We start from the raw sequence: 24,879 nt of genomic DNA on the forward strand, positions 1-24,879 counted from the left end.
ATATGAAGGAACAGGCTCTAACGAAGTTAACTTACCCCGAGTCATACAGCTAGTTTGTGGCAGAACTAATACCAAAGTCTCCAGATTTAGAACCCAAGACTCTTTCTTCCACCCAAACAACAAAATGAGAAGAACCCATTCCCTCTCCCTTCCTCCACCCAGCTTGTCTTGACAGATATTAAAGTGATCACTGGTTGAGTGTTTATATGCTAGACATAAATTCACCTAGTTTCATTTAATCCTCACACAGCTCTAGAAAGCAGAGACTACTGTTATCCCTCTTTTACAGGGATCCTGAAGGATTGGCAAGTCTAACCTGCCCCGGTCACACATTTAGGAAGTTCTGGAAGGGAGTGTCAAACCCAATCTAATTCCAGAGCTCTGCTCTTAATTCCTACCTATTATCCCCACAGCAAGAGGATTTGGGGTCTGTTGTACCGTAATTCTATTAAGTGAAGAGCATGGTTGGAAGAGAGGATCGATGATAATAATAAATTCCTGAGCCCATGCCATAGACGTTGTATTACTTCTGGTCCTTTGAGGGTTTTGTGCATGCAGTGGCATAGAGTTCTGTTTTTCAATAGATATAAATTAATAAAATCTCAGAACACTTTTAACAAGTGACATTTCAGATTTTGTTTGTCTTGCCTCTTGTGTGCTGTGCCCATATTTTTGCTTAGCTGAGGTTTTCAGAAGTGAGAAGTGTTGGTGACATTGTCAGACAAAGGATTTGCAACTATTATAGACTCACCATCCACCACATAGCACTCACAGGTGGCATTTATTCACAAACAGACCTCAAGGACTCCAAAATACTGAGGATTTCCCATGGTATCCAGAGATGATGAGGGAACGAGGGTCTGTACCAGCTTGAGCAACAGGCACCCGTCAATATGGCTTGTTACTGACATGTTAATCTCCATGGCAACAGAAAGCTATCCTTTCCTTAATTTTAACCATCCCAACAAATTCGAGAAATGCTAACTCCCTCCAATAAAGAGTTTGTGAAACTAATTGAGATTGTCCTTTTAAATGCCATTTATGATATATGGCAGGCAATGGGAAGTATTTTTTTTTATTATTATACTTTAAGTTTTAGGGTACATGTGCACAACCTGCAGGTTTGTTACATATGTATACATGCGCCATGTTGGTGTGCTGCACCCATTAACTCGTCATTTAGGATGGATTAAAGACTTAAATGTTAGACCTAAAACCATAAAAACCATAGAAGAAAACCTAGGCAATACCATCCAGGACATAGGCATGGACAAGGACTTCATGTCTAAAACACCAAAAGCAATGGCAACAAAAGCCAAAATTGACAAATGAGATCTAATTAAACTAAAGAGCTTCTGCACAGCAAAAGAAACTACCATCAGAGTGAATAGACAACCTACAGAACGGGAGAAAATTTTTGCAATCTACTCATCTGACAAAAGACTAATATGCAGAATCTACAAAGAACTCCAACAAATTTACAAGAAAAAAACAAACAACCCCATCAAAAAGTGGGTGAAGTATATGAAAAGATAAGCATCTTTAAGCCTCTGTCACACCACTGCACTCCAGCCTGAGCAACAGAGCGAGACCCCATGTCTAATACAAATAAACAATAGGTAAAACAAAAATAAGCCTCTACATTTCTTGACTTCTTCCTCCAATACTCTTTTGGAATTGCTTTTGGCAAAGTGTCATTGGTGGCTGCCTAATTGCCAAATCTAGAGGATGCTTTTCCTTTCTTAGCTGACTCTCTGGAGCCTTCGACCTGCTGACCCAGTGCCTCAAAAAGTGGCACCCATGACAGCCATGCTGTCCTGGCTTCCTCCAGCCCTGGGATGTCTCGCTCAACCTGAGAGTGTTGGTGCTTCTCAGGGGTCAGCCCCTACACAGCTTCTACCACCACCTGTCTGCAGATGTCTTCCAGCCCTCTTGCTACAGCCAGACCTCTCTCCTCCCACAGGCTCCTCATACTTAGTGAGAGAGCTTGCCTCCTTTGCTCTCCCAACCTCACCCTTATTTTATTTTATTATTATTTTTTAAGACAAGAGTCTTGCTCTATTGCCCAGGTTGGAGTGCAGTGGCACTATCTCAGCTCACTGCAACCTCTACCTCCCAGCTTCAAGCGATTCTCTTGCCTCAGCCTCCTGAGTAGCTGAGATCATAGGCACCCGCCACCACGTCTGGCTAATTTTTGTATTTTTAGTAGAGATGGGGTTTCACCATGTTGGCCAGGCTGGTCTCGAACTCCTGATCTCAGGTGATCCATCCACTTCAGCCTCCCAAAGTGCTAGGATTACAGGCATGAGCCACCGTGCCCGGCCTTCACCCTCATTTTAGAAGCCCTCCTTCTCCTACATTCCCTCTCAGCATTCCACTCGCCCTGCTACTCAAGCCAGAAACCTGGGAGCCACCCTAGATCCCTCCCTGTCCCTCGCCCTGTATGACAAATCAGTCTCCAAGCCACTTAGCCCCTAGACATTTCTGGACTCTGTCCCTTCTTCACTATTTCTATATTCATGTCTTAATTCAGTCTCTCTTATGTCTACCTGGATTGCAGGGCCTCCTACATTGCCTTCAGGCCTCCAGGTCCAATCTCTGCCCAGCCTCCAGCCCTCAGCCCCATCTACACTTGCCTAAAAGCACCCTGCTCTTCCAAGCATCGGTTTCTTCCTTCCCATCTTCCTGGAATGTCCTTCCTACCTTTTTCCTCAGCTACCGAATTTCTGTTCATGTTCCATAACAGGTGCTCGCCAATTGGTAACGGCTGTTTCAGACAGGCTCATCGTCATCCTTCCTGTCTCAGTTTAGGCGGCTCCTCTTCCAGGAAGCTGTTCCTGATCCCCAAGGCTGTTCTCACAGCTATCATGGTTATTGTCGCTTCATCTCCCTCCCCACTACGCCTGCTACATGATAGGTGCTCAATTAATGTGGGATATATTATTTTGAAATTTGTACTTTTCTGTGGTCCCAGCTACTCATGAGGCTGAGGCAGGAGGATCACCTGAGCCTGGGGAGGTTGAGGCTGCAGTGAGCCCTGATCACACTTCTGAACTCCAGATTGGGTGACAGAGCAAGATTCTGTCAAAAGAGAAAGAAAGAAAGAAAGAAAGATAGAGAGAGAGAGAGAGAAAAAGAAAGAAAGAAAGAAAGAAAGGAAAGAAAGAAAGAAAGAAAGAAAGAAAGAGAAAGAAAGAAAGAAAGAAAGAAAGAAAGAAAGAAAGAAAGAAAGAAAGAAAGAAGAGGGAGGAAGGAAGGGAGGGAGGGAGGGAAAGAAAGAAAGGAAGAAAGAAAGAAACAAGAAAGGAAGGAAGGAAGGAAGAGAAGGGGAGAAAGAAAGGTAATTTGTACTTTTTATTTTTTTCTTTTTTTGACACAGTTTCACTCTGTCACCCAGGCTAGAGTGCAGTGGCGTGATCTCAGCTCACTGCAACCTCTGTCTCCTGGGTTCAAGCGATTCTCTTGCTTCAGCCTAGCGAGCAGCTGGAATTACAGGAGCCGCCACCACGCCTGGCTAATTTTTGTAATTTTAGCAGAAATGGGGTTTCACCATGTTGTCCAGGCTGGTCTCAAACTCCTGACACCAGGTGATCCACCCACCTCGGCCTCCCAAAGTGCTGGGATTGCAGGCATGAGCCACCGTGCCTGAACTAATTTGTACTTTTTAAAGCCCTGGTACTACTTTTCAATATTTATTCTTAGTTCACAGATGCTTTTTCTCAAAATATTGGAAACTAACTCATTTAAGACGAAACTGGGTACCATTTAATGGGAACCCACTACATCAGGCACTATACATACCATAACTCATTTTATCTTCACAACATCCTGGCAAGAAGAATGTTCTTCATCTGATTGACAGACCAAGAAAATGAAGATCAGAGAAGTTAAGTAACTTCCCTGAAGCCTCACAGCCACCTTGTGCAGAGCAGGAATTCGAATCTCACCCTCTCCTTTCACAGCCCCCCACTCTGTGCTGTTGCAGAGGCGGTATCCTGGCAAGACGCTGACTCAGGCTTTCTAGGAAATGGTGATTTGGAACTTGACAATGATCTTTCAAAAACTTCAGTCTTAAATTAGGCAGTTACCTGCTGATCTGATACGTAGAAACCCCTGCCTAGAGAGGCGCCCTTGGGATGGATCTACACTTGCTAAGAGGAAGAAATTTCCCTGACATGCCTTGGTCAATTGGAAAGCCCAAGAATCTCACTAGCCTCCTCTATCCCAGAGCCTGGGATGGCAAAGTGCTACAGCAGAAAAGGGCTATGTGGATCACAGTGTAGGCCTCATGACTCTGAGATAACAGAACAGAGACACAGAGAGGCTAAGCAACTTACCCTAGGTCACACAGTAAGAGGAAGAGTGAGCCAGGATTTGAACCCTCATGTATCTGACATAAAGGCCAGCATCCCATCTATAAAATGGAGCTAGTAATCATACCAGCCTCTTCAGGTTTTTGTAGAGATTTGATGAGAAAATATACAAGAAGTCACTTTATGAACTGTGGATCACAGATGAGTGTGACAGGTCATCACTATTGTTGTCCATCAGTCAATTATCTGGGATGGCCTGAGGTTGTGTCATACCTACATAAGCCACAGAAAAATTGACTCATGAAGGAATCAGGGCTGGGCACGAATGAATGAGAAACTACATTTAGCTGGAGCCCAGACTGCAAGGGAATCAAAGTTGGGTTCTAATACCATCGGGTTGATTACCTATGGCAGAAACAACCCAAGCAAATATGTGACCAAATGCTAACATCACACCTAAATGTCTAAGCTGTTCTGTAATTTTGAACATTAATCTGTTTTCAGGGGATGATCCAGGGAAAAGAATTAATCAAGCCATTACTGTGGCATTTGGACCAGTGGCCACATGCCATTGACTTGGTGAGAACAAGGATGCAGATTTCCTTTTCATGCTCTTAGGAATATAAGTCTAGGATCTGGGTCCACTCTGAGGAATCTTTCCTCTCCACTCCCACTGGCTATTAGGAATCTTAGGAGCCAATAAGCTAGGAACTTGACTGTTTATATTTTCCTCTTATTTCTTTCAATGGATTAAGGCACCTAATTGTTCTATAACACCCTATGGTTTCTAACTGGCTTTCATTTAACATCAACACCATTAATGACACCATGCAAGAATAAACTGTTTACTTGCCTAAGAAATTGCATGTGGGATTTAAAACTTTTTCTAATATTCATTTTTTCAACTGATGATCTCTCAGGAGTGTTTTCTGGTGGTGTTTGAGACAGTGACTGATGTTGGCATTTTCCCAGGATGTGGAAGCCCCCAAGTTTAAAGCCCAGCTGACTCTGTGTGCCGGATCTTCACACAAGAAGGACCAGTGATATAAGGGGTTCTTCAATTATAAAATTAACAACTGGGAGGGATAAAAAATCACACCACTAACTTTGGAGAATTAGCTGAGAAAAATTTTATGTAGAGAAAAAAAGTCTTGGAAAATTGTCTTCTGAATTAAACATATTAGTCTTCAGGTAGCGGCAGATAGAACAATTGATTGTGACCAAGTGCCTTTCTTTATTTTATTTTATTTATTTTTTTTTTTTTGAGACGGAGTTTTGCTCTTTGTTGCCCAGGCTGGAGTGCAGTGGTATGATCTCGGCTCACTACAACCTCTGCCCCCTGGGTTCAAGCAATTCTTCTGTCTCAGCCTCCCGAGTAGCTGGGATTACAGGCACCCACCACGACACCCGGATAATTTTTGTATTTTTTTTTTTTTTTTTAGTAGAGACGGTGTTTCACCATGTTGGCCAGGCTGGTCTCGAACTCCTGACCTCAGGTGATCCGCCCACCGTGGTCTCCCAAGGTGCTGGGATTACAGGCGTGAGCCACCACACCAGGCCTCCAAGTACCTTTCTTATGGACCAGGTTCATTCTCAATATTTTAGCAGTGGCGTTAGATAGACTGTATATGATGATTCTCCTAAATATGGTTATTCTCTTTCTGTTAAATATGGTTTTCATTGATTTACGGATGGATCTGGAACTATCATTTTGGCAGGTTTTACAAGGCCTCAGAATCAGTTTGGATGCAGCAACTGTATTTGACGTTTATGTCGAAGTTCTCATCAAAGCCTAGAAAATGTGGAGCCTCTTTTGCAAGCATGGAAATTGTTGCCTTTAAGCCAGATCTTAAACACTGTTAGCTCATTGTGAAAAACACAAGTGCCAGTGATTAACAAAGAATGTTTACCTAATTTATTTCAGGTCTGGTCTCAGTTAAAGGTTAGCTCATCCTTATCAGGTGGCCACAGAAACTAGATCCCTGTAGCAGAGTGACCTTTGGAAGCTAGAATTCTAGTCAATGGACTTAAAGTGAGATCGTGGGAGCCAGTTCGTCACTTCATTAAGCAGAGTTGAAAGACTTTTTTCTTTCCAGCTCCCTATTTTCCTTCCTTGGGCTATTTTCTGTAAGTCAGACTTGGTTTGCCTCAATACTACATATGCCCTGTAAAAATAAATTAACTACACGAGACTGTTGACTGTATGGCCACCAGCCCTGCCCTGGTGTGTTTCCTTTTGCAACACTAGTATCTGAGGTGGAGCCCTCCATTCCTCGTGTTTTTCATCCACTCCCCCTTTCCTTCCTCTCCCCCAAGCAGAGGACTCTGTGCAAGAGACCAATGGGTTAGCCAGCAGGTCTAAGCAGCTGCGAGGATAGGTCTCTCTTTTGCCCGGAGGGAGGGAGATACCAGCTTGACTTGTGATCAGGTACTTTATTCCTTGTGACAGGGAGCTTAGAATCCAGCATCAGTGTTCCTATTAATTTCTTGTTAGTTTTGTAGCTTTGGGTATCTGCACTTGTCAACAGTAGGCTGTAAGAATATTTATGGGAAACCACAAGAATCTCACTAGCCTCCTCTATCCCAGAGCCTGGGATGGCAAAGTGCTACACCAGAAAAGGGCTATGTGGATCACAAGGACAGTGTAGGCCTCATGACTCCAAGATAACAGAACAGAGGCACAGAGAGGCTAAGCAACTTACCCTAGGTCACACAGTAAGAGGAAGAGTGAGCCAGGATTTGAACCCTCATGTATCTGACATAAAGGCCAGCATCCCATCTATAAAATGGAGCTAGTAATCATACCAGCCTCTTCAGGTTTTTGTAAAGATTTGGTGAGAAAATATACGAGAAGTCACTTTATGAACTGTGGATCACAGATGAGTGTGACAGGTCATCACTATTGTTGTCCACCAGTCAACTATCTGGGATGGCCTGAGGTTGTGTCATACCTACATAAGCCACAGAAAAATTGACTCATGAAAGAATCAGGGCTGGGCATGAATGAATGAGAAACTACATTTAAATGGAGCCCACACTGCATGGGAAACAAAGGTGGGTTCTAATGCCGTTACTCATTACTGTTACCCAAATATGATCCTGCTCCCCTGGGAGGGTGGTTCTGACCTTGTCACTCCCAACCCTGGCACCCCCCAGAGCATGCTAGAGTGGTGGTGGAAGGCAAAGATGACAAGACATGGACTCTCTGGGTTACAGTGAGTGGCAGACAACAGAATCCACAGAACAGAGAAGTACCTAGATTGGGTACTCTGGGAGAAAAACAACCTTCCGGAGATTTTCCCAGCGTGCCAAATCCTGTGCTACCCGGGAGAATTTCTACTCATCACTGCCAAATGAACCACGAAACAGACAGAAACTTTGCTCCTGTGTTTCTTTTAATTATGTGGATTATAGACACGTTCAACTTTGGTTCTATGTTAAGAAAATTCAAGTTTAAATGACTCCCAATTTAAGTGACGGTATTTAAAAATAAATTTTGTACTATCTAAGAAGAAAGTTGTATTTTATTTTGAAAAGATATCTGGTTTGGATGGGTCAGAGGGGTATGGAACAGGGTGGCCTTCATCTGTAGCTACAAAGGCTAATTGCAAATGTCCTTCATGAAACACAGGCTAAGACCAGATTTCATTTGTGAAACACGTTGATACCCAATAAGACCTAGGAATTGCATGAGCAAGTTTACTAACAAAACATTGCTTTCTTGAAATCTTAGATGTTTCCGCATTTTGTGTCTACATGTTGAGAAATGGCCTCAACCATAATCAAAATCACATTTCCCTTAAAAGCAGCGTGTTCCAGACACTGTGTTGAGAGTCTTCCACACGTTATCTCGCCGATCTAGGCTTTATTAGTCTTATTTACAGATTAGGCAACTGAAGCTCGGGGCAGTTAAGTAACTTGGCGGGGATCACACCACAGGTAGACCCTGGAACTGATCCACCAGCTGATCTGAATCACATCTCCCTGCAGAGCCTGAGATCTGAATCCACCACTGAGGCTGGCTGCCTCTGAGAGCTGTATTCACAAGGAAGGATTTTGCGCAATGTCTTCACACCCTGCTGGCCACATCCTCTGGGACAGACCTCATAACCCTGCTAAGTTAGCAGAAACTCTGAGATCTGCCCAGTGAGCTGGGAAGGCCTATTTGGACTCTTCCGAGCCAGAGCAGAAGAGCACACAGAGGCTTCCCAGTGAGCAGAGAGGGGCCTCCCTCCTTGATTGGGGCATGGGAAGGGCTGTGTATTTGCTGAGCACTCTGAGAGGATACATTCAGCACTGGGGTAGCATAAATCAGAATTAACAGAATTAAGCCAGTGCTTTTGGCCTCAAAGGGGGTTTCTCCATCCCAGATTGGGAACATCCCTTTCTGATGGCAAAGAGTCTCTGGACCAAGGAGCACCTAGATTGCAAAGCTCCCAGGAATTAGGCCCACACTCTGCATTATCTTTGTGCCCTATGACACCATATGTGCAGCTAGACAGCCAGATTCAGGGAACAGCAAGGATAGGAAGAGTTCCGGATGATATAGTCCATTCCTTACTTTACAGGTGGCCCTAAGGAAGGAGAGAAACTTTCCTGGCAGTGTTGGAACTAGAAGCTAGGTCTCCTGAGCCCCACACCATCAGGTGCCCATAAGCATCAGGGAACCAAATGTTAGCAGAGTGTAGCAGCAGCTTCACACATGGGAGGGTGCTGAGATGGTAAGACTCGTCCTTGGAAAGTGTTCCTTCAATGTTAGCGGAATAAGGAACGAATGAGCAGTTTCCCACAGCAAAAGTCTTCCTTTGACAGTCACCCACATAGATCTCTGACCTGCTGCAGCTCAGCGGAAGGCAGCCTCCCACAAGTAGAACTCTTTTTGGAAAAGAAACAGTAAGTATATAAAACAGTCTTGCTGAAAACTTGTAAAGAGGTACGTAACCATTAAAATAATTATAAAGACAATTTAGCAACATGAACAAAGGCTTGCAATAATTAGCAGTGAAGGAAAAAAATAATCCTGAAATTGAGTTTATGCCATGAGTACAATTGTGCAGAAATTATGTTGGTATAGGGTGGGACTGCTCACAGTGGCTCACATTCATTAAACACTCACTGCCCCATGATACAGGCTCAGTATGAAGCCCTTTACAGAGGTGATCTCATTCAACGCCCCCATAGCCCTGTGAGTAGAGACTATTGGAGGTCCTGTACTCAGATGGCAGACTCCAGAACCTACAGTCTTAACCATTGACTTGAACCCATGGCATGAATGGAATTTTTTTCTTTTTCTTTATGTTATTTGAGTATTTAAGAGAAAAAAAAACACATTATTTTCTAGAGAAAAGAAATTTTGAGAGCCAAGAGAAAGGTTAGCATCCCATCTCATGAGCAAGAGGGGCATGGTCTACATAGGTGATCCAGCCCAACTACTTTATTGAATTGAATCTGAACTGAAATGCCTTGAAACCCTGTCCTGGGGCCCCAAGTCCTGTGATATTGTAAGAGTGGCCTGTGCTAAAATACGGAGTTGAATTGTTAGGCAAACACCACACCAGCATAAGAAAAGAAACTCGCCCCAAAATCAGCCCCCTGAGCAGGCTTGGAATGCCAGCCAAGAGGTTGCAGCAGGCTGGCTAGAGGCCCCGCCAGCCTGAAATGAGAGCTCTGTACTACTGTAACTACTGTTTACGATGTGGTTTAATGAGAATTGGAACTTGCCCTACTATTAGCAGACAGCATCAGGGCGGAGGCCCCCGGCCCAGACCCCATGGTCTTCCCCATTCCGAAGTGGGATGGATTTCCTCATCTGCATACACAGCACTTCATCGATATAAATGGTGTTCTCTTTGACCTGGATCTCCTCCTGCAGGGCAAGCTGTCTGCGATACAGCCCTTTCAGCTCTGCCTGAGCTTGGGCTAAAGTTTCCTTTAATCTAGGAGAAAGGGAAGAACAGAAGAGAATAATTTCTCTCTATGCATTGCTTTTTCAAGGGAAAGAATGTTCCCCAGTGTTCAGTGCAGGAGCCAAATTGATATGTGCTCTTCCCCTTCCTCTCTCCTCATGAAGGCAGAGATCTCCCAAATTTTAGAATAAAATGCATATTGAAAAGGCCATGAAAAAAAAAAAAGACAGAGATTTCAATTTGGCGGCCACAGGCCAGATTCATGACATAGACACCTTATGAAATGCTGATGTTTAAAACTGCAGATTTGACCTAAACATCTGAATTTGGGCTTCTTTAGAATCATTCAATATTGGGATCCATTTTCTCCAAGGCAACAATTTTGGCGGGAGGTGGTGGAGACTGCCCTCTAGGGGGCATTCCTCAAGCATTACAGAGCAGGCCGGCTTCATTCACCCTGCTGGTCACTATCTAGCCTGAGCTTGATATCCAGGTTGGGATTGAGACCCGAAGGCCCTCTGCCCACTGGCTGCTAGCCTACCTTGCAACGTTGTGGGTGATCTCTTGAACCTCCTTCATTAGCCTATACTGCGCGACATCACGACACAGCTCCACGTTCGGCCGGTGTGTCCTGGTCTCCAAGCGCGTATGAGCCACCTTGGCTGGCCCTTCTTGGTCAAGGATGGCTTTTTCAAGAGCTGTAATATTTTTCTCCTGGGAAGCAATCTCTTCCATGACCTTACAAAAAGGATTAGAGTAGGTGAGGCCAAGCTGTGCTCCTCAAAACTCAACAGCTGACAGCAGATGGGTTGTGATCATGTAAGTTAGGAAGAGGGAACCTCAGATTTCTTAAGCAGCATGCCAGAGTGAGTCTGATCTCTCTTCCCTAAAGCAGTGATTGCTGGTGGGCAAGGCCACATAAAATTTAGAACGTTATGGACTCAAGGGACAGGACGAGCCATTGTCACCCCATCTACCCACAGAAGAATGCCCTCAGCAAAGGCCTGGCCAGCGTGGGGATCTCACTACTGCTCAAAGCCGCCTGCTCACCTTGGTACAGGGTACCTTTGTATCATGAGCAGAAAGCTGCCTATTTCCTCACCATTCCTATCTTGCTAGCACCAGCTCTGTCCTCTGGAAGCCTGGGGAAAGAAGGAGCAGTTAGGTCTGAGTTTGGTTGTTATTTTTGTGAGTGACTTTATGCACAGAAAAAGACTACTTTTAGGCCAGATGCGGTGGCTCACACCTGTAATCCCAGCACTTTGGGAGGCTGAGGCGGGCGGATCACGAAGTCAGGAGTTCGAGACCAGCCTGCCAACACGGTGAAACCCCAACTCTACTAAAAATGCAAAAATTAGCCGAGCGTGGTGGCACACACCTGTAATCCCAACTACTCAGGAGGCTGAGGCAGGAGCATTGCTTGAACCCGGGAGGCGGAAGTTGCAGTGAGCCGAGATCGTGCTACTGCACTCCAGCCTGGGGGAAAGAGTGAGACTCCATCTCAGAAAAAAAAGAAAAAAAAAGAAAAGAAAAAGACTACTTTTAAGTTACTTGGTTTTAACAAAATTAATATTTAACTGGTTTAAAATGTATTTCTTCATTAAGCTTTTTTTAAACTTGTACATCTACTTTTGCAATGTACACAAAAGTAGATAGACTAAGGAAACTCGCATACTCATCATCAGTTTCAGCAATGAGCAGTATGTGGCCAATCTTGCTTCATCTCTACTCCTGTCCATCAGCTTAGTTATTTTAAAACTAATCCCAGATATTATGTCCTTTTAGTTAAATATTTCACTTAAATATTTGAGTGTGTATTTCTAAGCATAGGATTCTTTTTTTTTCTTTTGATATAACCACAATACCTTTATCACACCAAAAAACAGACAAAAGACTTATTAGAATAATATTTAGTGATCAGATTTCACCAATTGTTCCATATATTTTGGTAGAGTTGGTTTGTCCAAATTACATCCCAACGAGGTCCAGAAATTGCACTTGGCTTTCTTAAGCTTCTTTTTAAACACTTCTTAAGGTTTTCATAAGTCCAGTTCACAGATATACTATTTTTAAATTTAGCAGATATTAGCAATTACTTTAAGCTGCTTTTGACTAATAATTGCTCCTACTTCAAACTTACTTAAAGTCCTTTGAATATTTATTTAAAGCAGCATTTATAAATTTGATATATAACTTTTTAAAATATTTGAATTATCTTTTTTTTTTTTGGCCTGGAATTTTATTTATTTTTTTAAGGTGAATTTTATTTTTTATTATACTTTAAGTTTTAGGGTACATGTGCACAACGTGCAGGTTAGTTACATATGTATACATGTGCCATGTTGGTGTGCTGCACCCATTAACTCGTCATTTAACATTAGGTATATCTCCAAATGGATCCCTCCCCCCTCCCCCCACCCCACAACAGGCCCCGGTGTGTGATGTTCCCCTGCCTGTGTCCATGTGTTCTCATTGTTCAATTCCCACATATGAGTGAGAACATGCGGTGTTTGTTTCTTTGTCCTTGCGATAGTTTGCTGAGAATGATGGTTTCCAGCTTCATCCATGTCCCTGCAAAGGACATGAACTCATCATTTTTATGGCTGCATAGTATTCCATGGTGTATATGTGCCACATTTTCTTAATCCAGTCTATCGTTGTTGGACATTTGGGTTGGTTCCAAGTCTTTGCTATTGTGAATAGTGCCGCAATAAACATACGTGTGCATGTGTCTTTATAGCAGCATGATTTATAATCCTTTGGGTATATACCCAGCAATGGGATTGCTGTGTCAAATGGTATTTCTAGTTCTAGATCCCTGAGGAATCGCCACACTGACTTCCACAATGGTTGAACTAGTTTACAGTCCCACCAACAGTATAAAAGTGTTCCTATTTCTCCACATCCTCTCCAGCACCTGTTGTTTCCTGACTTTTTAATGATCACCATTCTAACTGGTATGAGATGGTATCTCATTGTGATTTTCATTTGCATTTCTCTGATGGCCAGTGATGGTGAGCATTTTTTCATGTGTCTTTTGGCTGCATAAATGTCTTCTTTTGAGACCTGTCTGTTCATATCCTTTGCCCACTTGTTGATGGGGTTGTTTGTTTTTTTCTTGTAAATTTGTTGGAGTTCATTGTAGATTCTGGATAGTAGCCCTTTGTCAGATGAGTAGATTGCAAAAGTTTTCTCCTATTCTGTAGGTTGCCTGTTCACTCTGATGGTAGTTTCTTTTGCTGTGCAGAAGCTCTTTAGTTTAATTAGATCCCATTTGTCAATTCTGGCTTTTGTTGCCATTGCTTTTGCTGTTTTAGACATGAAGTCCTCGCCCATGCCTATGTCCTGAATGGTATCGTCTAGGTTTTCTTCTAGGGTTTGTATGGTTTTAGGTCTAATATGTAAGTCTTTAATCCATCTTGAATTAATTTTTGTATAAGGTGTAAGGAAGGGATCCAGTTTCAGCTTTCTACATGTGGCTAGCCAGTTTTCCCAGCACTATTTATTAAATAGGGAATCCTTTCCCCATTTCTTGTTTTTGTCAGGTTTGTCAAAGATCAGATGGTTGTAGATATGCGGCATTATTTCTGAGGGCTCTGTTCTGTACCATTGGTCTATATCTCTGTTTTGGTACCAGTACCATGCTGTTTTGGTTACTGTAGCCTTGTAGTATAGTTTGAAGTCAGGTAGCATGATGCCTCCAGCTTTGTTCTTTTGGCTTAGGATTGACTTGGCAATGCAGGCTCTTTTTTGGTTCCATATGAACTTTAAAGTAGTTTTTTCAAATTCTGTGAAGAAAGTCATTGGTAGCTTCATGGGGACGGCATTGAATCTATCAATTACCTTGGGCAGTATGGCCATTTTCACGATATTGATTCTTCCTACCTATGATCATGGAATGTTCTTCCATTTGTTTGTATCCTCTTTTATTTCATTGAGCAGTGGTTTGTAGTTCTCCTTGAAGAGGCCCTTCACATTCCTTGTAAGTTGGATTCCTAGGTATTTTATTCTCTTTGAAGCAATTGTGAATGGGAGTTCACTCATGATTTAGCTCTCTGTCTGTTATTGGTGTATAAGAATGCTTGTGATTTCTGGACATTGATTTTGTATCCTGAGACTTTGCTGAAGTTGCCTATCAGCTTAAGGAGATTTTGGGCTGAGATGATGGAGTTTTCGAGATATACAATCATGTCATCTGCAAACAGGGACAATTTGACTTCCTCTTTTCCTAATTGAATACCCTTGATTTCCTTCTCCTGCCTGAGTGCCCTGGCCAAAACTTCCAACACTATGTTGAATATGAGTGGTGAGAGAGGGCATCCCTGTCTTGTGCCAGTTTTCAAAGGGAATGCTTCCAGTTTTTGCCCATTCAGTATGATATTGGCTGTGGGTTTGTCATAGATAGCTCTTATTATTTTGAGATATGTCGCATCAATACCTAATTTATTGAGAGTTTTTAGCATGAAGGGTTGTTGAATTTTGTCAAAGGCCTTTTCTGCATCTATTGAGATAATTGTATGGTTTTTGTCATTGGTTCTGTTTATATGCTGGATTATGTTTATTGATTTGCATATCTTCAACCAGCCTTGCATCCCAGGGATGAAGCCCACTTGATCATGGTGGATAAGCTTTTTGATGTGCTGCTGGATTCGGTTTGCCAGTATTTTATTGAGGATTTTTGCATCGATGTTCATCAGGGATATAGGTCTAAAATTCTCTTTTTTTTGTTGTGTCTCTGCCAGGCTTTGGTATCAGGATGATGTTGGCCTCATAAAATTAGTTAGGGAGGATTCCCTCTTTTGCTATTGATTGGAATAGTTTCAGAAAGAATGGTACCAGCTCCTCCTTGTACCTCTGGTAGAATTTGGCTGTGAATCCATCTGGTCTTGGACTTTTTTGGTTGGTAAACTGTTAATTATTGCCTCAATTTCGGAGCCTGTTATTGGTCTATTCAGAGATTCAACTTCTTCCTGGTTTAGTCTTGGGAGGGTGTATGTGTCGAGGAATTTATCCATTTCTTCTAGATTTTCTAGTTTATTTGCATAGAGGTGTTTATAGTATTCTCTGATGGTAGTTTGTATTTCTGTGGGATCAGTGATGATATCCCCTTTATCATTTTTTATTGTGTCTATTAGATTCTTCTCTCTTTTCTTCTTTATTAATCTTGCTAGCGGACTATCAATTTTGTTGATCTTTCCAAAAAATCAGCTCCTGGATTCATTGATTTTTTGAAGGGTTTTTTGTGTCTCTATTTCCTTCAGTTCTGCTCTGTTCTTAGTTATTTCTTGCCTTCTGCTAGCTTTGGAATGTGTTTGCTCTTGCTTCTCTTGTTCTTTCTATTGTGATGTTAGGGTGTCAATTTTAGATCTTTCCTGCTTTCTCTTGTGGGCATTTAATGCTATAAATTTCCCTCTACCCACTGCTTTGAATGTGTCCCAGAGATTCTGGTATGTTGTGTCTTTGTTCTCGTTGGTTTCAAAGAACATCTTTATTTCTGCCTTCATTTCGTTATGTAACCAGTAGTCATTCAGGAGCAGGTTGTTCAGTTTCCATGTAGTTGAGTGGTTTTGAGTGAGTTTCTTAATCCTGAGTTCTAGTTTGATTGCACTGTGGTCTGAGAGACAGTTTGTTATAATTTCTGTTCTTTTACATTTGCTGAGGAGTGCTTTACTTCCAACTATGTGGTCAATTTTGGAATAAGTGTGGTGTGGTGCTGAGAAGAATGTATATTCTGTTGATTTGGGATGAAGAGTTCTGTAGATGTCTATTAGGTCCGCTTGGTGCAGAGCTGAGTTCAATTCCTGGATATCCTTGTTAACTTTCTGTCTCGTTGTTCTGTCTAATGTTGACAGTGGGGTGTTAAAATCTCCCATTATTATTGTGTGGAAGTCTAAGTCTCTTTGTAGGTCTCTAAGGACTTGCTTTATGAATCTGGGTGCTCCTGTATTGGGTGCATATATATTTAGGATAGTTAGCTCTTCTTGTTGAATTGATCCCTTTACCATTATGTAATGGCCTTCTTTGTCTCTTTTGATCTTTGTTGGTTTAAAGTCTGTTTTATCTGAGACTAGGATTGCAACCCCTGCCTTTTTTTGTTTTCCATTTGCTTGGTAGATCTTCCTCCATCCCTTTATTTTGAGCCTATGTGTGTCTCTGCACGTGAGATGGGTCTCCTGAATACAGCACACTGATGGGTCTTGAGTCTTTATCCAATTTGCCAGTCTGTGTCTTTTAATTGGAGCATTTAGCCCATTTACATTTAAGGTTAATATTGTTATGTGTAAATTTGATCCTGTCATTATGATGTTAGCTGGTTATTTTGCTTGTTAGTTGATGCAGTTTCTTCCTAGCCTCGATGGTCTTTACAATTTGGCATGTTTTTGCAGTGGCTGGTACTGGTTGTTCCTTTCCATGTTTAGTGCTTCCTTCAGGAGCTCTTGCAAGGCAGGCCTGGTGGTGACAAAATCTCTCAGCATTTGCTTGTCTGTAAAGGATTTTATTTCTCCTTCACTTATGAAGCTCAGTTTGGCTGGATATGAAATTCTGGGTTGAAAATCCTTTTCTTTAAGAATGTTGAATATTGGCCCCCACTCTCTTCTGGCTTGTAGAGTTTCTGCCGAGAGATCAGCTGTTAGTCTGATGGGCTTCCCTTTGTGGGTAACCCGACCTTTCTCTCTGGCTGCCCTTAACATTTTTTCCTTCATTACAACTTTGGTGAATCTGACAATTATGTGTCTTGGAGTTGCTCTTCTCGAGGAGTATCTTTGTGGCGTTCTCTGTATTTCCTGAATGTGAATGTTGGCCTGCCTTGCTAGATTTGGGAAGTTCTCCTGGATAATATCCTGCAGAGTGTTTTCCAACTTGGTTCCATTCTCCCCGTCACTTTCAGGTACACCAATAAGACGTAGATTTGGTCTTTTCACATAGTCCCATATTTCTTGGAGGCTTTGTTCATTTCTTTTTATGCTTTTTGCTCTAAACTTCTCTTCTTGCTTCATTTCATTCATTTGATCTTCCATCACTGATACCCTTTCTTCCAGTTGATCGAATCGGGTACTGAGGCTTGTGCATTCATCACGTAGTTCTCGTGCCTTGGTTTTCAGCTCCATCAGGTCCTTTAAGGACTTCTCTGCATTGGTTATTCTAGTTAGCCATTCGTCTAATTTTTTTTCAAGGTTTTTAACTTCTTTGCCATGGGTTCCAACTTCCTCCTTTAGCTCAGAGTAGTTTGATCATCTGAAGCCTTCTTCTCTCAACTTGTCAAAGTCATTCTCCATCCAGCTTTGTTCCGTTGCTGGTGAGAAGCTGCATTCCTTTGGAGGAGAGGTGCTCTGATTTTTAGAGTTTCCAGTTTTTCTGCTCTGTTTTTTTCCCCATCTTTGTGGTTTTATCTACCTTTGGTCTTTGATAATGGTGACGTACAGATGGGGTTTTGGTGTGGATGTCCTTTCTGTTAGTTTTCCTTCTAACAGTCAGGACCCTCAGCTGCAGTTCTGTTGGAGTTTGCTGGAGGTCCACTGCAGACCCTGTTTGCCTGGGTGTCAGCAGCAGAGGCTGCAGAACAGCGGATATTGGTGAACAGCAAATGTTGCTGCCTGATCGTTCCTCTGGAAGTTTTGTCTCAGAGGAGTACCCGGCCGCATGAGGTGTCAGTCTGCCCCTCCTGGGGGGTGCCTCCCAGTTAGGCTACTCGGGGGTCAGGGACCCACTTGAGGAGGCAGTCTGTCCGTACTCAGATCTCCAGCTGTGTGCTGGGAGAACCACTACTACTCTCTTCAATGCTGTCAGACAGGGACATTTAAGTCTGCAGAGGATTCTACTGCCTTTTGTTTGGCAATGCCCTGCCCCCAGAGGTGGAGTCTACAGAGGCAGGCAGGCCTCCTTGAGCTGCAGTGGGCTCCACCCAGTTCGAGCTTCGTGGCTGCTTTGTTTACCTACTGAAGCCTGGGCAATGGCAAAGACAGGCGCCCCTCCCCCAGCCTGGCTGCCACCTTTCAGTTTGATCTCAGACTGCTGTGCTAGCAGTGAGCGAGGCTCCGTGGGTGTAGGACCCTCCGAGCCAGGCGCGGGATATAATCTCCTGGTGTGCCGTTTGCTAAGACCATTGGAAAAGCGTGTATTAGGGTGGAAGTGACCTGATTTTCCAGGTGCCGTCTGTCACCCCTTTCTTTCACTAGGAAAGGGAATTCCCTGACCCCTTGCGCTTCCCGGGTGAGGCAATGCCTCGCCCTGCTTTGGCTCACGCTCGGTGCACTGCACCCACTGTCCTGCACCCACTTTCCAACACTCCCCAGTGAGATGAACCCGGTACCTCAGTTGGAAACACAGAAATCACCCGTCTTCTGCATCACTCACGCTGGGAGCTGTAGACTGGAGCTGTTCCTATTCGGCCATCTTGGCTCCACCCCTATTTGAATTATCTTAACAAATAAGACCTTCTGGAGTTCTTAAATAGATTTGTCAATCTAATAAATTAGTAAAAAAAGATGATGCTTTAAATTTTCTTAAATATTCTAATGCTATCTTCAAATTTAAAGTTTCAACTAAAATCATAAGGCTAAAACAATTATTTAATTATATATTTTAAAGAAATTTTTAAAAAACAGGCCAAATCTCTTAAATTTTACAAATACCTTAATCATCCAAAATACATAGATAACAATACACTTATAATAAAACTACTACTGCTATGAGTGAGATCAAGAATCAGCAAACTATGGCCTACAAACTAAATCCAGTCTGCAACCTGTTTTTGTACAGACTGTGAAATAAGAATTTTTTTTTAAGTAATAGTCTTCAATTTTTTTAGAGCCATTTTAGGTTTAAAGAAAAATTGAGCAGAAAGTAGAGTTCCCATATGCTTTCTCCCTTCTACCTAGGTTTTCCTTATTATTAGCATCTTCCATTAGTGTGGTACATTTGTTATTAATACAATTGATGAGCCAATATTGATATATTATTATTAACTAAAGTCCACAATTTACATTAGGGTTCACTCTTTGTGTTGTACATTCTATGAGTTTTGTTTGTTTGTTTGTTTGCTTTTGTTTTTTATGGAGTCTTACTCTGTCACCCAGGCTGGATAGCAATGGCATGATCTCAGCTCACTGCAACCTCTGCCTCCTAAGTTCAAGCGATTCTCCTGCCTTAGCCTCCCAAATAGCTGGGATTACAGGCAGGCGCCACCACAGCCAGCTAATTTTTGTATTTTTAGTAGAGACAGGGTTTTGCTGTGTTGGCCAGGCTGGTCTTGAACCTCTGACCTCAGGTGATCCACCTGCCTCAGCCTCCCAAAGTGCTAGGATTACAGGCGTGAGCCACCACGCCCGGCCGATTTTATGGGTTTTGACAGATGTATAACTACATGTATCCACCTTTACAATATCATACAGAATATGTTTTGCTGCCCTAGAACACCCCTGGGCTGCTCCCATTGATCCTTCCTTCCTTCTTCCACCCACCCAAACCCCTGACAACCGCTGATCTTTTTCATCTCCATAGTTTTGTCTTTTCTAGAATGTCATATAGTTGGAATTATGATTCATATCCTACAGTATGAGTTTCACCTCGGCTTCTTTCACTTAGCAATATGCATTTAAAGTTCCTCTATGTCTTTTCATGGCTTGATAGCTCACGCCTTTTTAGTGCTGAATAATATTTCATTGTCTGGATGTACCACAGTTTATCCATCCATTCACCTATCTTAGCTGCTTGCAAGTTTTGGCAATCATGAATAAAGCTGCTATAGACATTCACACGCAGATTTTTGTATGAACGTTAAGTTTTCAGCCCATCTGGGCAAATACCAAGGAAGGAGATTGCTGAATCCTAAGAGTATATGTTTAGCCTTGTAAGAAACTGCCACACGGTCTTCCAAAGGGGCTGTACCATTCTTCATTCTCATCAGCAATGAATGAGAGTTCCTGTTGCTCCACATCCTCACCAGCATTTGGGGGTGTCAGTGCTTTGGATTTTCTGTAGGTGCCGAGGTGGTGTTGTTTTAATTTGCAATTCCCTAATGACATAGGATGTTGAGCATCTTTTTGTATGCTTACTTGCCCTCTGTATATCTGTATTGGTGAGGTGTCTGTTTAGATCTTTTGTTCATTTTTTAGTTGGTCTGTTTTCCCATTGTTGAATTTTAAGAGTTCTTTGTATATTTCGGATAACAGTCCTTTATCAGATATGTATTTTGCAAATATTTTCTCCCAGTGTGTGGTTTGTCTTTTCATTGTCTTAGGGATTTTTAAATTTTTAAATGGTTGGGGAGAAAAATAAAAGCAGAATATCATCATGTGAAAATTACATAAAATTATATTTTTAATGCCCATAAATAAAGCTGTGTTGAAACACAGCCATGCTTATTCATTTATTATTGCTTCTGAACTACCATGGCAGAATTAAGTCATGGTGACACACTGTATGTGATGTTCTCATGTCTTTGCACTGTTGCCCAGAGCACTATAAATCACAGTGACATGTTTATAACTTGACAGTTTTCCAACCATGTATCACCATACAGTGACATCTTACTATTTTATTTTTATGTATTTTTTTTTTTTTGAGATGGAGTTTTGCTCTTGTTGCCCAGGCTGGAGCACAATGGTGCAATCTCAGCTCACTGCAACCTCCGTCTCCCAGGTTCAAGAGATTCTCCTGCCTCAGCCTCCTGAGTAGCTGTGATTACAGGCGCCCACCACCACACCAGGCTAATTTTTTCTATTTTTAGTAGAGACAGGGTTTCACCCTGTTGCCCGGGCTAGTCATGAACTCCTGACCTCTCAGGTGATCCACCCACCTTGGCCTCCCAAAGTGCTGGGATTACAGGCATGAGCCACCGCACCTGGCCGTGACATCTTATTTGTTTTATTACCAGTATGTCTTTGTTTATGCTCCTTAGCCTCTTCTCTTCCTCTCTTATCTTCTCAGTGCTCTCCCATCCTCACTTCTGTCCTATCTCAGATCCATCTTTCAAGGCCTATACTAGGTTCTTATTCCACCAGGAAGTCTCTGGATTATTCCTTGGCTATCATCATCATCATCATCATCAATCAACTATTTTTATTATTTATATGTATGATATTATATGTTAATCATATATGCAGTGCGTGTGTGTGTGTGTGTGTGTGAAATGTATACTTGCCAGGCACTGTTCTAAATATTTTATATGAGTTGTCTAACTTAACTCTGGCTGGGGAAGACTGTTGTTTCTCCCCATTTTATCAAGGAGGAAACTAAGGAACACGGGGCTTCAGGGTCTCCCTAAGGTCACACAGCAAGTGTTGAAGCCACAATTCAAACCCAGGATGTCTGGCTCTGATGTCTACCCATTTCCACTAGGCTCGTCTACCTCTCCGTTTGCTGAACATTGCAGTTTCACCCTCGATAATACTCTGGTTTCTCCTGCACATCACAGAAATAAATCTTGTCCACAACAGGACTCTGAGCTGTGGGAGGGAATGTTCAGGATGTGGCAACAGGACAGAGATTCAGGGGCTGAGAAGGCCTGGGCTCCACTCCCACCCTGCCACCTTGGGGCCCTTCTCCTCTCTGTTTCAGCTTCACCAGCAGTAAAGTGTAGGGTGGGCTGACAGTGGCCTGCTGAAATGAGTAGCTTGAAATCCACCAATGTGGGAGTATTTGTACTACAGATATCGACAGATTCTACAGGAAGGACCCTAATCTGTAGAATTTGCCAATATCTGTAGTAAAAATGCTCCCACTTTAGTATTTGCAGTACAAATACTAACCCTCTCTGATATGGTTTGGCTCTGTGTCCCCACCCAAATCTCATCTTGCATTGTAATCCCCACATGTTGAGGGAGGAATCTGGTGGGAGGTAATTGGATCATGGGGGCAGCTTCCCCCATGCTGTTCTCATGATAGTGAGGGAGTTCTCATGAGATCTAATAGTTCTAAAAGTGGCAGTTTCCCCTGCACTTTTTGTCTCCTGCCGCCTTGTGAAGAAGGTGCTGGCTTCTCCTTCACCTTCTGCCATGACTGTAAGTTTCCTGAGGCCTCCCCAGCCATGTGGAACTGTGAGTCAATTAAACCTCTTTCCTTTATAAATTACCCAGTCTTGGGTAGCTCTTTACAGTGGTGTGAAAGTGGACTAAAACACCCTCTGAGAGCCAGTTTACCAGCACAACACTGGATAACAAGGAGAAATGACCAGCTAGAGTCCTAAAACTCCAACCGTGTTTGGAAAAACTGGCTGCATCAACTCCTGTAACTTCAGAGTCCTAAAGGACACGTGAGAGCATGTAGTCCATTTCTGTATTTCACATATGGAGGAATGGCAACTGGAGTGGGAAGACAGCCAGGCACAAAGCTGCAGCCAGCCCCTAAGCCTCCCGTCTCCTGCCTCAGGGTTCTGTTCTCTGCATTTCAGTTCTCTGTAGCAGTGAGTGACAATGGAGGCCCAGAGTGGGGCAAAGTCCCACTCCAGTCCCCAAAAATGCAAAGCCTGCTGCTAAGCTGGAGAGATATGAATGACCCTTACCCACAAGTTAACCCAATATCCCAAGCCCAGAAGTCTAGCGGTCTGGCCCGGGGGCATTCTTGTTTTCCATGGTGAAAGCTCCTGAATCTGCTCTTCTTCCATGCTCCCTCAAGGGACCTCACCTTGGCCAGATGATCAGCCAGCTTGTCCCTGGCATCCTTTGTATCCTTCAGCCCATTCTTGAATGCCGTGTCCAACACATCACACTGCTTGCGCAGATCATTGGCTGTCTGGGACAGGATTTGATCCACCAGGGCTTTCAGCGTCAGGGAGTTGTTCCGCTGCTTGTCAGCCTTCTCCACGTTGGTGCTGGAGAAGTCCAACCAGTCTTCCAGACTCACGGAGCTGAAACAGACCCCACGCTTTCATTCACAGCATACTTGGGGTGGGGAAGGGGGTTGGGAGAGTGGGATGAGCTACACCTTCCTCTCATCAGAAGCACCTAGAACGTTACTCTATCTCTAGGCAGAGCAAATAGTGGTCTGTCAGTATCAATAGCTGTCACTTTGGGCAACCTCCCTACTCTGGCATTGGGCTGGCACCTTATAGACATTATCTCATTTAATCCTCATGATGGCCAAGTGAGCTAACTTTTCTAATCCCCATTTTACAAATGAGGGAAACTGAGCTCAGAAAAATGAAGTAACTTGGGTGAGATTGCTCAGCTAGAGATAATTTGAGCATCAAAATAAATACTAATGTAATAGATTACACTGAATAAAATAGAAACCATCCATCTATACAGATTTAAATAAACAAGTGAATAAATTACTCATTTGAAGAGGAACTGTCTTCTGGAACGACACTGATGAACTTCAAAATAATGTTAATTGGAAGAAACCAGACACACACACACACACATATATCTAGTATATAATGCTGTTTAATGAAAAGCAGGCAAAACCATCCTATTACAAGTCAGGAAAGTTGTTACCTTCAGGATGGAGGGAGGGACTATTGATTGGAAGAGGACAGGATGATAGGGATGGTGATAATGTTTTCTTTCTTCACCTGGTGGTGATATGAGGCTTTGTTCAGTTTGTGATTAGAGGCAGCCTCTGAGATAGCCCTTAGTGATCCCCCCTCCTGGTGTTCATGCCTTTGTGTAATCCCCTCACCTTGAGTATGGGATGAATTTATTGACTTGCTCCTCACAAATAGAAGGATGTCACTTCTGGGACTAGGATATAAAAAAGACTGTGGCTTCTGTCATCGGTTCTCTCTCTGTCTCTCTCTCTCTCTCTCCCTCTCTCTCTTCCTCTCTCTCTCGGATCACTCATTATGGGAGAAACCAGTTGCCGTGTCATGGGACATCCCCATGGTGAAATTCACAAGGCAAGGAACCAAGGCCCACCATCACCCACAATCAGCTTGGAATTGGACCCCACCCGGGTCAAGCCTTCAGATGGATTGCAACCCCGGCAGCTGGCTTGACTACAACCTCAGAAGACATCGAGCCCGGGGCACCCAGTTGAACAGGGCCTGGCTTCCCCACCCAAGGAACCATGAGATAATACATGTTTATAGTCTTAAGCTGCAAAGTTTTGGGATAATTTAGTATACAGCAAAAGATAACTAACACAATGAGAATGCTTCGAACTTGTGCACTTTTCTATATGTATGTTTTATTTCAAAAAGAAGGTTTTAAAAATTAGAGTGAGTTAGGCTGTGATATAATGTTAACTGAAAAATGCAAATTAGATGTCACAGAAAAGGTACATAGTATAATCTCATTTTTATAAACTAAACAAAGTTTACCATATGTGTGTGAGTGCATATGTACATATGTTTGTATGAACATGCAGCTAATACCAGTTATCTCAGTGAATGTAAAAATGGAAAGGGGAGGCTGGGTGCAGTGGCTCATGCCTGTAATCCCAGCACTTTGGGAGGCCAAGGCGGGAGGATCTCGAGGTCAGGAGATCGAGACCATCCTGGCTAACACGGTGAAACCCCATCTCTACTAAAAATACAAAAAATTAGCCAGGCGTGGTGGCAGGCACCTGTAGTCCCAGCTATTTGGGAGGTTGAGGCAAGAGAATGGCGTGAACCGGGGAGGCGGAGCTTGCAGTGAGCCGAGATCACGCCACTGCACTACAGCCTGGGTAACAAAGTGAGACTCCATCTCAAAAAAAAAAAAAAGAAAGGGGAAAAATTC

The 24,879-nt window shown here is 42.9% G+C and overlaps 1 protein-coding gene across 1 annotated transcript in view; it reads right to left on the bottom strand.

The window, feature by feature from the left end:
- Window positions 1-7,707: 7,707 nt before the first annotated feature.
- The window catches only part of TEKT1 (tektin 1), a 34,195-nt gene continuing 17,023 nt past the window's right edge, over window positions 7,708-24,879 (bottom strand). The window contains exons 6-8 of the mRNA XM_054456089.2: window positions 22,844-23,066; window positions 10,761-10,957; window positions 7,708-10,249 (exon numbers count right to left, since the gene is read on the bottom strand). Coding sequence (XP_054312064.1) covers window positions 10,042-10,249; window positions 10,761-10,957; window positions 22,844-23,066 — 628 coding nt within the window. The 3' untranslated portion in view covers window positions 7,708-10,041. The remainder of the gene's footprint in view (window positions 10,250-10,760; window positions 10,958-22,843; window positions 23,067-24,879) is intronic.

The sequence above is a fragment of the Pongo pygmaeus genome, chromosome 19, assembly GCF_028885625.2.
Source record: "Pongo pygmaeus isolate AG05252 chromosome 19, NHGRI_mPonPyg2-v2.0_pri, whole genome shotgun sequence".
NCBI lineage: Eukaryota > Metazoa > Chordata > Mammalia > Primates > Hominidae > Pongo > Pongo pygmaeus.